We start from the raw sequence: 13,290 nt of genomic DNA on the forward strand, positions 1-13,290 counted from the left end.
CTAGAGCAGGCTGTCCTCAAAAACTGAGTGACCGTGCAAGAAGGGGACTGGTGAGGGGGGTCACCAAGAGACCTACGACAACTCTGGAGGAGTTACAAGCTTCAGTGGCTGAGATGGGAGAGACTGTGTATACAACTGTTGCCCGAGTGATTCACCAGTTGCAGCTTTATGGAGAGTGGCAAAGAGAAAGCCACCGTTTAAAAAAAAATGCACGTGAAATCTCGGCTAGAGTTTGCTGGAAGGCACGTGGGAGATTCTGAAGGCAGCTGGAAAGTCCTATGGACTGATGAAGCCAAAATTGAGCTTTTTGGTCATCAGACTAAATACTATGTATGGCGTAAGCCAAACACTGCACATCATCAAAAACACACCATCCCTACTGTGAAGCATGGTGGCGGCTGCATCATAAGACCATAAGACATAAGTGCAGAATTGGGCCATTTGTCCCATCGGGTCTGCTCTGCTGTGTAATCATGGCTGATCCTTTTTATCCCCTTCTCAGCCCCACTCCCCAGCCTTCTTCCCGTAAGCTTTGATGCCATGTCCAATCAAGAACCTGTGAAGCTCTGCCTTAAAAACACCCAAAGACGGCCCACACAGCTGCCTGTGGTAATAAATTCCACCATGGGAAACATCCTTTCCATATCTACTCTGTCTAGACCTTTCAACATTTGAAAGGTTTCAATGAGATCGCCTTTTGTCCTTCTAAATTCCAGTGAGTACAGACCCAGAGCTATCAAATGTTCCTTGTATGATAACTCTTTTATTCCTGGTATCATCCTTGTGAACCTCCTCTGAACCCCCTCTAATACCAGCACATCTTTTCTTAGATGAGGAGCCCAAAACTGTTCACAATACTCAAGCTGAGGCCTCACCAGTGCCTTATAAAGTCTCAGCATCACATCCCTGCTTTTGTATTCTAGACCTCTTGAAATGAGTGCTAATATTGCATTTGCCTTCCTCACCACCGACTCTACCTGCAAGTTCACCTTTAGGGTGTTCTGCACGAGGACTCCCAAATCCCTTTGCATCTCAGATTTTTGGATTTTCTTCTCATTCAGAAAACAATCTGCACATTTATTTCTACTGCCAAAGTGCTTGACCATGCATTTTCCAACATTGTATTTCATTTGCCACTCTCTTCCCCTTTCTCCTGATCTAAGTCCTTCTGCAGCCTACCTGTTTCCTCAACACTCCTTGCCCCTCCATCAATCTTCATATCATCTAAAAACTATGCAACAAAGCCATCTATTCCATCATCTAAATCATTGATATACAGCATAAAAAGAAGTGGTCCCAATGCCGATCCCTGCGGAACACCACTGGTTACTGACAGCCAACCAGAAAGGATCCTTTTATTCCCACTCACTGCTTCTTACCAATCAGCCAGTGCTCTAACCATGTTAGTAACTTTCCAGTAATGCCATGGCTCTTAACTTGGTAAGCAGCCTCATGTGTGGCGCCTTGTCAAAGGCCTTCTGAAAGTCCAAACATACAACAGCCACTGTGAGGATGCTTCACTGCAACAGGCCTTGGAAGGCTTGTGAAGGTAGAGGGTAAAATAAATGCAGCAAAATACAGGGAAATCCAGGAGGAAAACCTGATGCAGTCTGCAAGAGAACTGCAAGTCGATTTGTTTTCCAGCAGGACAATGACCCCAAGCCAAAGCTACACAGGAATGGCTTGAAAACAACAAAATTAATGTCCTGGAGTGGTTAAGTCAGAGTTCAGACCTCAATCCAATTGAGAATTTATGGCTAGACTTGAAAAGGGCTGTTCGCTTATGATCCCCATACAATCTGACAGAGCTTGAGCAGTTTTGTAAAGAAGAACGGGGGAAATTTTCAGTGTCCCCATGTGCAAAGCTGATAGAGACCTATCCACACAGACTCAAGGCTGTAATTGCTGCCAAAGGTGCATCTACTAAACTCTGATTTGAAGAGGGTGAATACTTGTGCAATCAATTATTTTGTGTTTTATACTTGCAATTAATTTAGATCACTGTGTAGATATCTGTTTTCACTTTAACACAAGAGTCTTTTTCTGTTGATCAGTGTTAAAAAAGCCAAATTAAATCCACTATGATTTAATGTTGTAAAACAATAAAACATGAAAAATTCCAGGTTGTGGGTGAATACTTTTTTAGGCACTGTATGTCTAAGTAAACTAAAAACCATTGCAGTGGTGGGAGTTTTATACCTAGTATGAAGAAGAATGGCTGAAGTCAACCCAACTCCAGGATGTCACTGGGGGATTTTCACTGACTTCACCCCACCCATCTTCAGCTGCTTCCTCAGTGACCTTTCTTCCATCACAAGGTCAGATGGGCTGAGTATTTACTGAATTTTCCATTGTGCAGCATCCCTTGGTTAGCTAACCCGCCCCAACACAAGCCAATCTCCCCACACAGATACAGTTCATCATCCTATTGTAGTTCCAAGTAGTCTGGTGTATACAGATCCCATTGGCCCCGAAATCTAAATCTATTGCACTTCCCTGCCTACGACCTATGCATTCATCTGTATTCACTGGCACAAGGCGCAGGTAGTAAGTAACTAGCAGATTGCTCCTGCTATAAGCCTCCTCCTTTCTTACCATGTCATGGATTGTGACCGGTGCTGCTCAGTGAGTTCCTGCCCCTGTAATGTATCTGGCATCCCAGGCCCTGCTCATCTGTGAATCCCCATTAATATATCGGATGTCCCAATATAGTGGAGTAGAGAGAATTACAGAGGCATGAGGGAGAAGTTGGCCAGATTTGATTGGGAAAAGAACACTGGCAGGGATGATGGCAGAGCAACAATGGCTGGAATTTCTGGAAGCATTTCGGAAGGCACTGGATATATACATCACAAAGAGGAAGAAGTTTTCTAAAGGCAAGATGACACAGCTGTGGCCAACAAGGGAAGTCATAAAAGCCAAAGAGAGGGCATATAATGGAGCAAATATTAGTGGAAAGTTCGAAGATTGGGAAGATTTTAAATACCAACAGAAGACAATGACAAAAGTCATTAAGAAGGTAAAGATGGAATACAAAAGTAAGCTAGCCAATAATATTAAACAGAATACCAAAGTTTCTTCGGATACATAAAGTGTAAAAGAGAGGTGAGAGTGGATATCGGACCTCTGGAAAATGATGCTGGAGAGGTGGTAATGGGGAACAAGGAAATAGCGAACAAGCTGAATAAGTTTTTTGCATCGGTCTTCACTGTGGAAAACACTAGCAGTATGATGGAAGTTCCAGGTGTCAGGGGGACGAAGTGTATGGAGTTACCATAGCTAGAGAGAAGGTCCTTGAAAAACTGAATATCTGAAGGTAGTTCAGTCACCTGGACCAGATGGTGTACACCCCAGAGTCTTGAAAGAGGTGATGAAGCAATTGTGGAGGCATTAGTAATGATCTTTCAATAATCTCTAGATTTTGGAATGGTTCCAGAAGAATGGAAAATTGGAAATGTCACTCCATTCTTCAAGAGGGGAGTGAGGCAGAAGAAAGGAAATTATAGGCCTGTTAGTCTGACCTCAGTGATTGAGAAGATGTTGGAGTCAATGCTTAAGGATGTGGTTTTGGTGTACTTGGAGGCACATGATAAAATAGGCCATTGTCAGCTTGGTTTTCTCAAGGGAAAATCTTGCCTGACAAATCTGTTGGAATTCTTTGAAGAAATAACAAGCAGGAGAGACAAAGGAGAATTGGTTGATGTTTTGTACTTGGAATTTCAGGTGATTTTTGACAAGTGCCACATGAGGCTGCTTAAGATGCTATGAGCCCGTGTTATTACAGGAAAGATTCTAGCAGGGATAAAGCAGTGGCTGATTAGCAGGAGGCAAAGAGTGGAAAGGCTGGCTGCTGATGACTAGTGGTGTTCCACAGGTGTCTGTGTTGGGACCGATTCTTTTTACGTTATATCAATGATTTGGATGATGGAATTGATGGCTTTGTTGCAAAGTTTGCAGATGATATGAAGATAGGTGGAGGGGCAGGTAGTTTTGAGGAAGTAGTGAGACTACAGAAGGATTTAGATTATGAGAATGGGCAAAGAAGTGGCAGATGGAATACAGTGTCAGGAAGTGTATGATTATGCACTTTGGTAGAAGAAGTGAAAGGGTTGACTATTTTCTAAATGGAGAGAAAATACAAAAGTCTGAAGCCCAAAGGAATTTGGGAGTCCTTTTGCAAGTTTAATTTGCAGGTTGAGGCTGTGAGAAGAAGGCAAATGCGATGTTGGCATTCATTTCAGGAGAACTAGGATATAAAAGGAAGGGTGGAATGTTGAGACTTTATAAAACAGTGAGACCTCACTTGGAGTATTGCAAGCAGTTCTGGGCCCCTTATCTGAGAAAGGATGTGCTGAAACTGAAGGGGGTTCAAAGGAGGTTCACGAAAATGATTACACGATTGAACAGCTTGTCATATGAAGAGTGTTTGGTGCCTCTGGGTCTGTATTCTATGAAATTGAGAAGAATGAGGGGTGACCTCATGGAAACCTATCAAATGGTGAAAGGCCTTGATGAAGTGGATGTGGAGAGGACGTTTCCTATGGTGGGAGTGTCGAAGACCAGAGGACACTGCCTCAGAATACTCCTTTTAGAATGGAGATGAGGAATTTCTTCAGCCAGAGAGTGGTGAATTTGTAGAATTTTTTTGCCACAGGCAGCTATGGAGGCCGTCTTTATGTGTCTTTAAGGCATGGATTGATAGATTCTGGATTGGTCCCAGCATGAAGGTGTAAGGGGGGAAGGCAGGAGAATGGGGCTGAGAGGAAAGTTGGATCAGCCATGCTGAAATGGTAGAGCAGACTCGATGGGCCAAATGGCCTAATTCTGCCCCTGTATGTTACATTCCAGCCACAATCCCAGGCCCTGCTCATCTGTGAGTCTCTGTTAATATATCGGATGTCCCAACCTCAACCTCAGGCCCTGCTGAGCTGTGGGTCCCCGTTAATATATCAAATGTCCCAACCTCAACCCCAGACCCTGCTGAGCTGTGGGTCCCCTTTCTTCAGCGACTTGCTGCAGCTGAACTCTGCCGGATGTGCCACGAGTGGCTGGGAGCTGACGTGGCAGTGGGATCTGAATGGTACCCGAGCTCCAGGCTGGTGTGCCTGTGTGCAGATGTTTGCCTCTGTACCTGCCGGTGTTGTGTGTGTCCAGAGTTCTCAGCTATCTTTGTACTCTGCAGGCAAATCACATCCAAACGTGCTTGAGCTGAAGAGAAAGGCCGCAGGGTCCGGGGAGAAAACTGGGAATGGTTGGCTGGGTCGGAGAGACCTGCTGAGGAATACGGAAAATGTGAAGGGATTCTTTGGGGCTCTGGAGATGAAGCTGAAGAATGGGTAAGTATACTGCAGCAAGTTGCCAAGCGTTACTTGGTCCCCTTCCAACATGTCTAGCAGGTGCAGACTCAGAAGGTTCTATACTGCAGTGTATAGAGTCTCAGAGCAAAACAACACCGACACAAATACTCTATGTCAACCACAGTGTCCACCCAGCTAGTCCCAATTCCCTCCAAGCACTGCCCTTTCATGTCCCTCTCCATGTCAACCACAGTGTCCACCCAGCTAGTCCCAATTCCCTCCAAGCGCTGCCCTTTCATGCCCCTCTCCACGTGCCCCTCGCCACCTCTTGCCTCATTACTCTGTTTATTATTTTGCCAGAGCAGTTAATTCTATCTCTTCTGAGCGAGTTGCTTTTGGACCCAACATTACACTCACTCGACTGTAAAAGAGTGTGAGCTGTCACAAGTATGTAATTTTAGATGAGGCCAGTCTCCATTCTCTTGAGGGGTCTCATTGGAGTAGCAATGCCTCTTCATTAAATCTGGATGGAATAGAGGGATTTCTCCTCACCCTTTGGTGTAGCCTCAGCTGCTGTGCCCGTGTCCAGACCTGCCCCAGTGCTGAGCTGAGGGGGAAGGACATGGGGTGGTCTTGCTGACAGACTGCTGTTCACTCATTGTTCCTGCTGACTGGCAGGCAAAGCCACTAACTCAGAGCCTTGCTTATGTTGCAGACACGCAGTAAACCGGGCCCAGGAGAAGTACAAGCGTGGAGGTGAGTTAAAGACAAAGATCCTTCTAGGTTTCACTTAATTTGTCATACGTGCATCGAAGCACACAGTGAAATGTGCCGTTTTGCATCAATGGCCAACATAGTCTGAAGATGTGCTGGTGACACCACACCATGCTTCTGGCACCAATACAGCTTGGCAACATCTCACTAGCCCTAATCCATGTGCCTGGAATGTGAGAGGAAACTGGAGCACCCCATAGAAACAACGAACATAGAAACCTACAGCACGTTACAGGCCCTTTGGCCCACACTGTCCTGCTGACCATGTAACCTACTCTAGAAACTGCCTAGAATTTCCCTACCGAAACACCTTCTGCTTTTCTAAGCTCCATGCACCTATCTTAACAATCTCTTAAAAGCCCCTATTGTATCCACCTCTACCGCCTTCGCACTCACCACTCTCTGTGTGAAGAACTTACCCCTGACATCCCCTCGGTACCTGTTTCCAAGCACCTTAAACCTATGCCCCCTCGTGTTAGCTATTTCAACCCTGGGAAAAAGCCTCTGGCTATCCACACAGTCAATGCCTCTCGTCACCTTATACACCTCTGATCCTCAGTCGCTCCAAGGAGAAAAGGCCGAGTTCACTCAACCTATTCTCATAAGGCATGCTCCCCAATCCAGGCAACATCCTTGTAAATCTCCTCTGCACACTCTCTATAGTAACCACATCCTTCCTGTAGTGAGGTGACCAGAACTAAGCACAGTACTCCAAGTGGGGTCTAACCAAGGTTTTGTATAGCTGTAACATTATGTCACAACTCTTGAACTCAATCCCACGTTTGATGAATGCCAACACACCATACGCTGCCTTAACAACACTGTCAACCTGCGTAGCAGCTTTGAGTGTCCTATCAACACAGACCCCAAGATCCTTCTGATCCTCTACACTGTTAAGAGTCTTACCATTAATACTATATTCTGCCATCATATTTGACCTACCAAAATGAACCACTTCACACTTATCTGGGTTGAACTCCATCTGCCACTTCTCAGCCCAGTTCTGCATCCTATCAATGTCCCGTTGTAACTTCTGACAACCCTCCAGACTATCCACAACACCCCCAACCTTTGTGTCATCAGTAAATTTACTAACCCATCCCTCCACTTCCTCATCCAGGTCATTTATAAAAATTACCAAGAGGAGGGGTCCCAGTCAGATCCCTGCGGAACACCACTGGTCACTGACCTCCATGCAGAATACAAACCATCTACAACCACTCTTTGCCTTCTGTGGACAAGCCAATTCTGGATCCACAAGCAATTTCCCCTTGGATCCCATGCCTCCTTACTTTCTGAATGAGCCTTGCATAGGAAACCTTAACAAGTGTCTTATTGAAATCCATATATACTACATCCACTGCTCTACCTTCATCAATGTGTTTAGTCACATCCTCAAAAAATTCAGTCAGGCTCATAAGGCATGACCTGTCCTTGACAAAGCCATGCTGACTATTCCTAATCAGATTAGGTCTCTCCAAATGCTCTTAAATCCTGCCTCTCAGGATCTTCTCCAACAACTTGCCCCCCACTGAAGTAAGACTCACTGGTCTATAATTTCCTTGGTTATCTCTGCTCCCTTTCTTGAACAAGGGAACAACATTTCCAACCTTCCAGTCCTCCAGTACTTCTCCCCTCTGTATTGATGATGCAAAGATCATCGCCAGAGGCTCAGCAATCTCCTCCTTTGCTTCCCACAGTAGCCTGGGGTATATCTCGTCCGGTCCCGGCGACTTATCTAACTTAATGCTTTTCAAAAGCTCCAGCACATCCTCTTTCTTAATGTCTATAGATTCAAGCATTTCAGTCCGCTGTAAGTCATCCCCACAAATGCCAAGGTCCTTTTCCCTGGTAGCAAAGTACTGAAGCAAAGTATTCAATAAGTACCTCCACTACCTCCTCCGACTCCATGCATATGTTTCCACTCTTGGTCCTGATCGGTCCTATTCTCACAATGCTTATCCTCTTGCTCTTCTCATGGTCCCTCTGGCTCTCCTAATTTCATTCTTAAGTTTGTTACTGGCAACCTGTAATTTTCTAGAGCTCTAACTGTACCTAATTTCTTAAACCTTTAATAAGCTTTCCTTTTCTTCTTAACTAGGTTTTCCACATCCTTTGTACACCATGGTTCTTTTACCCTGCTATCCTTTCCCTGCCTCAATGGAACGTGCCTATGCAGAACACCATGTAAATGTTCCCTGAATATTTGTCACATTTCTGCCATTCATTTCCCTGAGAACATCTGCTCCCAAGCTTCTGCCTGATAGCATCATATTTCACCTTACCCCAATTAAATGTTTTTCCAAACTGTCTGCTCCTATCCCTCTCCAGTGCTCTGGTAAAGGAGGACTACCTCCAAAATGCTGTCCCACTAAGAGATGCTGAAGAAACCTACATGGTGACAGGGAGTACATACAAACTCCTCACACAGAGAATTGAACCCAGATCATGGCACTATAAAGCGTTACACTAACCGCTACACCACTGCTGTGAGTTGTTCAGGAATGAAGCAGTTCCAATTCTGCTCTGGGTTTTTGGATTCCTTCAGCTTCCAGGGACTCTGGGTACTAAGTCGAGTTTATTGTCACCTACACAAGTACATCTACACATAGGTACAATGCAGCAGCATCACAGATACGGCATCAGAGAAGCAGAATTCACAACAAAACCACCAATTAAACATAGCTTCTACGCTGATTTTAGAAGAAAGAACAAAAAAGCTGAGTAAAAAGTGCCAGGCTGTAGTGATTAGGGTTATGCTGGTTGGTTCAAGAACCAAATGGTTGAAAGAAAATAACTGTTCTTGAACCTGGTGGTGGGGGGCTTCAGGCTGATGGTAGTGTGAGGAGATGGTATGGTCCGGGGAGTGGGGAATCTTCAGGCTGCATTTCCTGTGGATGATCCAGATGGTAGGGACAAATATGGCCATGATGTACTGAGCTGAGTCCATTGCTGATCGCAGTTTCTGCAAGTGTGTGTCACAGCTTGGGTTTCTTTCTGGTGTTTACCCCAAATTTTTCTGCATCAACTTATGCCTCAATTTGGAATTGATTTTGTATTTAAGTATTTCAGTTCTCTCTGCATGAGGCCCAGTGCATCAATGACAGGATCTGAAATGAACTGCTCCTTTGGGGCCCTCCGGAAATCTCAGGGGCAGCAGGGACAGGAATCACCAGCTGAGAATGAAGATCAGGGACAGGAATCACAGGAAGAGAATGAGAATTGAAAAAGAGAATGCACAGTTACGGGGAGTACATACAAACTGCATTGCACAGGACCAGATCTAAGGTAGCACGTTCCCTTGTAGGTTCAGTAACATGCTGTTCAAGAAAGCCAGCACCGATGCATTCTATGAAGTCCTCCTCAAGGCTGCCACGATCAACATGATTCACCCAATTTATGTGCAAATTAAAGTCCCCCATGATGACTGCTGTTCGATTCTTACATGCCTCAGATAATTCTCTGTTTCTTGCCTGTGCCACTGTAATGTTATTAGTCGGTGGCCCATAGACAATTCCCACCAGTGAATCTTTTCCCCTTTATTATTCCTAATCTGTACCTAGATGGATTCAGCATTCTGCTCCTTCAATCTTATATCATCTCTCTCTATTACCCTGATCACATCTTTAACTAAGAGCGCTATCCCACCTCCCTTACCTTCCTGCCTATCTTTCCGCATTACCTGATATCCTTGGATACTTAATTCCCAATCCTCTCCACCCTGCAATCACGTTTCTGTAATGGCCACTGAATCAGCCCTTTTGTGCTGATTTGAGACACAAGTTCACCGCCCTTGTTTCAAATACTACAGGCATTTAAATAAAGTGCCCTTGCACTCATTGTGTTTTTAAAATCTTGTAATCTTTTACTCTTTTTCACTTGACTATTCTTCACTCCACTCTTACTTTGCTTTTTTATCTTTTGTTTTATCTTTATCTACAATTTTCTCTTTTACTTTATCCTTTCTTCTCCAATCTGTTGAACCCACACCCCTACTATTTAGTTTAAAGCCCCATCCACAGCCCCAGTTATGTGATTCACTAGGATCCAGGTCCCATCACGGTTCAGATGGAGCCCGTCCCATTGGTACAGCTCCCTCCTTCCCCAATGCTGGGGCCAATTTCCCATGAATTCAAACACACTTCTCCCACACCAGCCATGCATTTAACTCTTTAATCTTCTTGACCCTCTGCCAATTTGCACATGGCTCAGGTAGTAATCCAGAGATTACCACGTTTTTGGTTCTGCTTTTTAATTTATTCCCTGTCCCTAGCTACTCATATTTCCTCAGTAGAACCCCCTTCCTCATTCTACCTATGTCATTGGTACCCACATGGACCATGATGACTGGGTCTTTCCCCTCCCACTGCAAATCCTTCTGCAGGTCAGATAAGCTGTCCCGAACCTGGGCACCAGGCAGGCAACACAGCCTTAGGGACGCTCAGAACTCACAAAAGAGAACTCTGTCTATTCCCCCAACTATATTATCCCCAATTACCACTACATTTCCCTTCTCTCCCCCCTCTTGAATGGCTCCCTGAACTATGGTGCCACAGTTAGGTTGTTCATCCTTCCTACATCCCCCACTCTCATCTGCACAGGGAGCAAGAATCTCAGACCTGCTGGACAAGCTCAAGGGCTGAGGCTCCTCCAGCACTGTCTCTTGGATCCCACTACCCGCCTCACTCGCAGTCACACCCTCTTGTCCCTGACCACAGACTAGATTTGAGGCAGCTAATCTAATGGATGTGACTACCTCCAGAAACAGAGAATCCAGGTAACTCTCACCCTCCCTGATGTGCCTCTCCCAGAGAATAAAAACGAGGGAAAGAATGAAGATTAGGGATGGGAATCGCAGGTAAAGAAAATGAAGATCGGGGCAGAAATCGCACGGACAGAGTATGAAGATAAAAGAACAGAATCACAGGGACAGAATGAAGATCAGGGATTGGAATCACAGAGACAGAGTATGAAGATAGATAACAGGAGTCACAGGGACTGAAAATGAAGATTAGAGACAGAATGAAGATTAGGGTCGGGAATCACGGGTACAGAGAATATAGATCAGAAAATGAAGATCAGAGACCAGAATCACAGGGACAGAGAATGAAGATCAGGGAGTGGAATCATAGGAACAGACATTGAGGATCAGGGAGAGGAATCACATGGGCTGAGAATGAACAGACTGAATCTCTGTGAAGGTTCTCAGGGAGGAATAGGCAATGTGCCAGACTGTATGTGTAGGAAGAGTTCTGAGGGAACGGCCCACAGGTCAGGCTGTATCTCGGAACGGATTTAAGGGAGCAGTAGTCAGTGAGTCACACTCCATAGGGAATAGTCCTGAAGGTGGAATAATCAGCGGGTTAGACTATATCTCTGGGAATGGTTCTGAGCGAGTAACAGGCAGTGGGTCAGACTGAATCCTTAAGAACGTTTGAGGCCATAGTTTGTAGATCAGACTCTGTGGGAATGGTTCTGAGGGAGAAACAGTCAGTGGGTCAAACTGTATCTGTAGGAATGACACTGAGGGATCTGTTAGTGGGTCAGACTGTGTAGGAATGACACTGAGGGATCTGTCAGTGGGTCAGACTGTATCTGTAGGAATGGTTCTGAGGGAGAAACAGTTGGTCAGACTGTACCTGTAGGAATGGTTCTGAGGGAGAAACAGTGGGTCAGACTGTATCTGTGGGAATGGTTCTGAGGGAGAAACAGTGGGTCAGACTGTATCAGTAGGAATGGTTCTGAGGGAGAAACAGTGGGTCAGACTGTATCAGTAGGAATGGTTCTGAGGGAGAAACAGTGGGTCAGACTGTATCAGTAGGAATGGTTCTGAGGGAGAAACAGTGGGTCAGACTATCTGTGGGAATGGTTCTGAGGGAGAAACAGTGGGTCAGACTGTATCTGTAGGAATGGTTCTGAGGGAGAAACAGTCAGTGGGTCAGACTGTATCTGTAGGAATGGTTCTGAGGGAGAAACAGTCAGTGGGTCAGACTGTATCTGTGGGAATGGTTCTGAGGGAGAAACAGTCAGTGGGTCAGACTGTATCTGTAGGAATGGTTCTGAGGGAGAAACAGTCAGTGGGTCAGACTGTATCTGTAGGAATGGTTCTGAGGGAGAAACAGTCAGTGGGTCAGACTGTATCTGTGGGAATGGTTCTGAGGGAGAAACAGTCAGTGGGTCAGACTGTATCTGTAGGAATGGTTCTGAGGGAGAAACAGTCAGTGGGTCAGACTATCTGTAGGAATGGTTCTGAGGGAGAAACAGTGGGTCAGACTGTATCTGTAGGAATGGTTCTGAGGGAGAAACAGTCAGTGGGTCAGACTGTATCTGTAGGAATGGTTCTGAGGGAGAAACAGTCAGTGGGTCAGACTGTATCTGTAGGAATGGTTCTGAGGGAGAAACAGTCAGTGGGTCAGACTATCTGTAGGAATGGTTCTGAGGGAGAAACAGTCAGTGGGTCAGACTATCTGTAGGAATGGTTCTGAGGGAGAAACAGTGGGTCAGACTGTATCTGTAGGAATGGTTCTGAGGGAGAAACAGTTAGTGGGTCAGACTATCTGTGGGAATGGTTCTGAGGGAGAAACAGCTAGTGGGTCAGACTGTATCTGTGGGAATGACACTGAGGGATCTGTCAGTGGGTCAGACTGTATCTGTAGGAATGACACTGAGGGATCTGTTAGTGGGTCAGACTATCTGTAGGAATGGTTCTGAGGGAGAAACAGTGGGTCAGACTGTATCTGTGGGAATGGTTCTGAGGGAGAAACAGTGGGTCAGACTGTATCTGTAGGAATGACACAGGGATCTGTCAGTGGGTCTGACTGTATCTGTAGGAATGACACTGAGGGATCTGTTAGTGGGTCAGACTGTATCTGTGGGAATGAAACGGATCTGTCAGTGGGTCAGACTGTATCTGGGAATGATACTGAGGGATCTGTCAGTGGGTCAGACTATCTGTGGGAATGACACAGGGATCTGTCAGTGGGTCAGACTGTATCTGTGGGAATGACACGGATCTGTCAGTGGGTCAGACTGTATCTGGGAATGATACTGAGGGATCTGTCAGTGGTCAGACTGTATCTGTGGGAATGATACTGAGGGATCTGTCAGTGGGTCAGACTGTATCTGTGGGAATGATACTGAGGGATCTGTAGTGGGTCAGACTGTATCTGTGGGAATGACACGGATCTGTCAGTGGGTCAGACTCTCTGTGGGAATGACA

The 13,290-nt window shown here is 45.5% G+C and overlaps 1 protein-coding gene across 1 annotated transcript in view; it reads left to right on the forward strand.

Moving 5' to 3' along the window:
- LOC140210768 (Fanconi anemia core complex-associated protein 24-like) overlaps window positions 1-13,290 on the forward strand; it is a 100,292-nt gene that overhangs the window by 21,297 nt on the left and 65,705 nt on the right. The window contains exons 5-6 of the mRNA XM_072280021.1: window positions 5,183-5,336; window positions 6,013-6,053. Coding sequence (XP_072136122.1) covers window positions 5,183-5,336; window positions 6,013-6,053 — 195 coding nt within the window. The remainder of the gene's footprint in view (window positions 1-5,182; window positions 5,337-6,012; window positions 6,054-13,290) is intronic.

Source organism: Mobula birostris, chromosome 15, assembly GCF_030028105.1.
Source record: "Mobula birostris isolate sMobBir1 chromosome 15, sMobBir1.hap1, whole genome shotgun sequence".
Lineage (NCBI taxonomy): Eukaryota > Metazoa > Chordata > Chondrichthyes > Myliobatiformes > Myliobatidae > Mobula > Mobula birostris.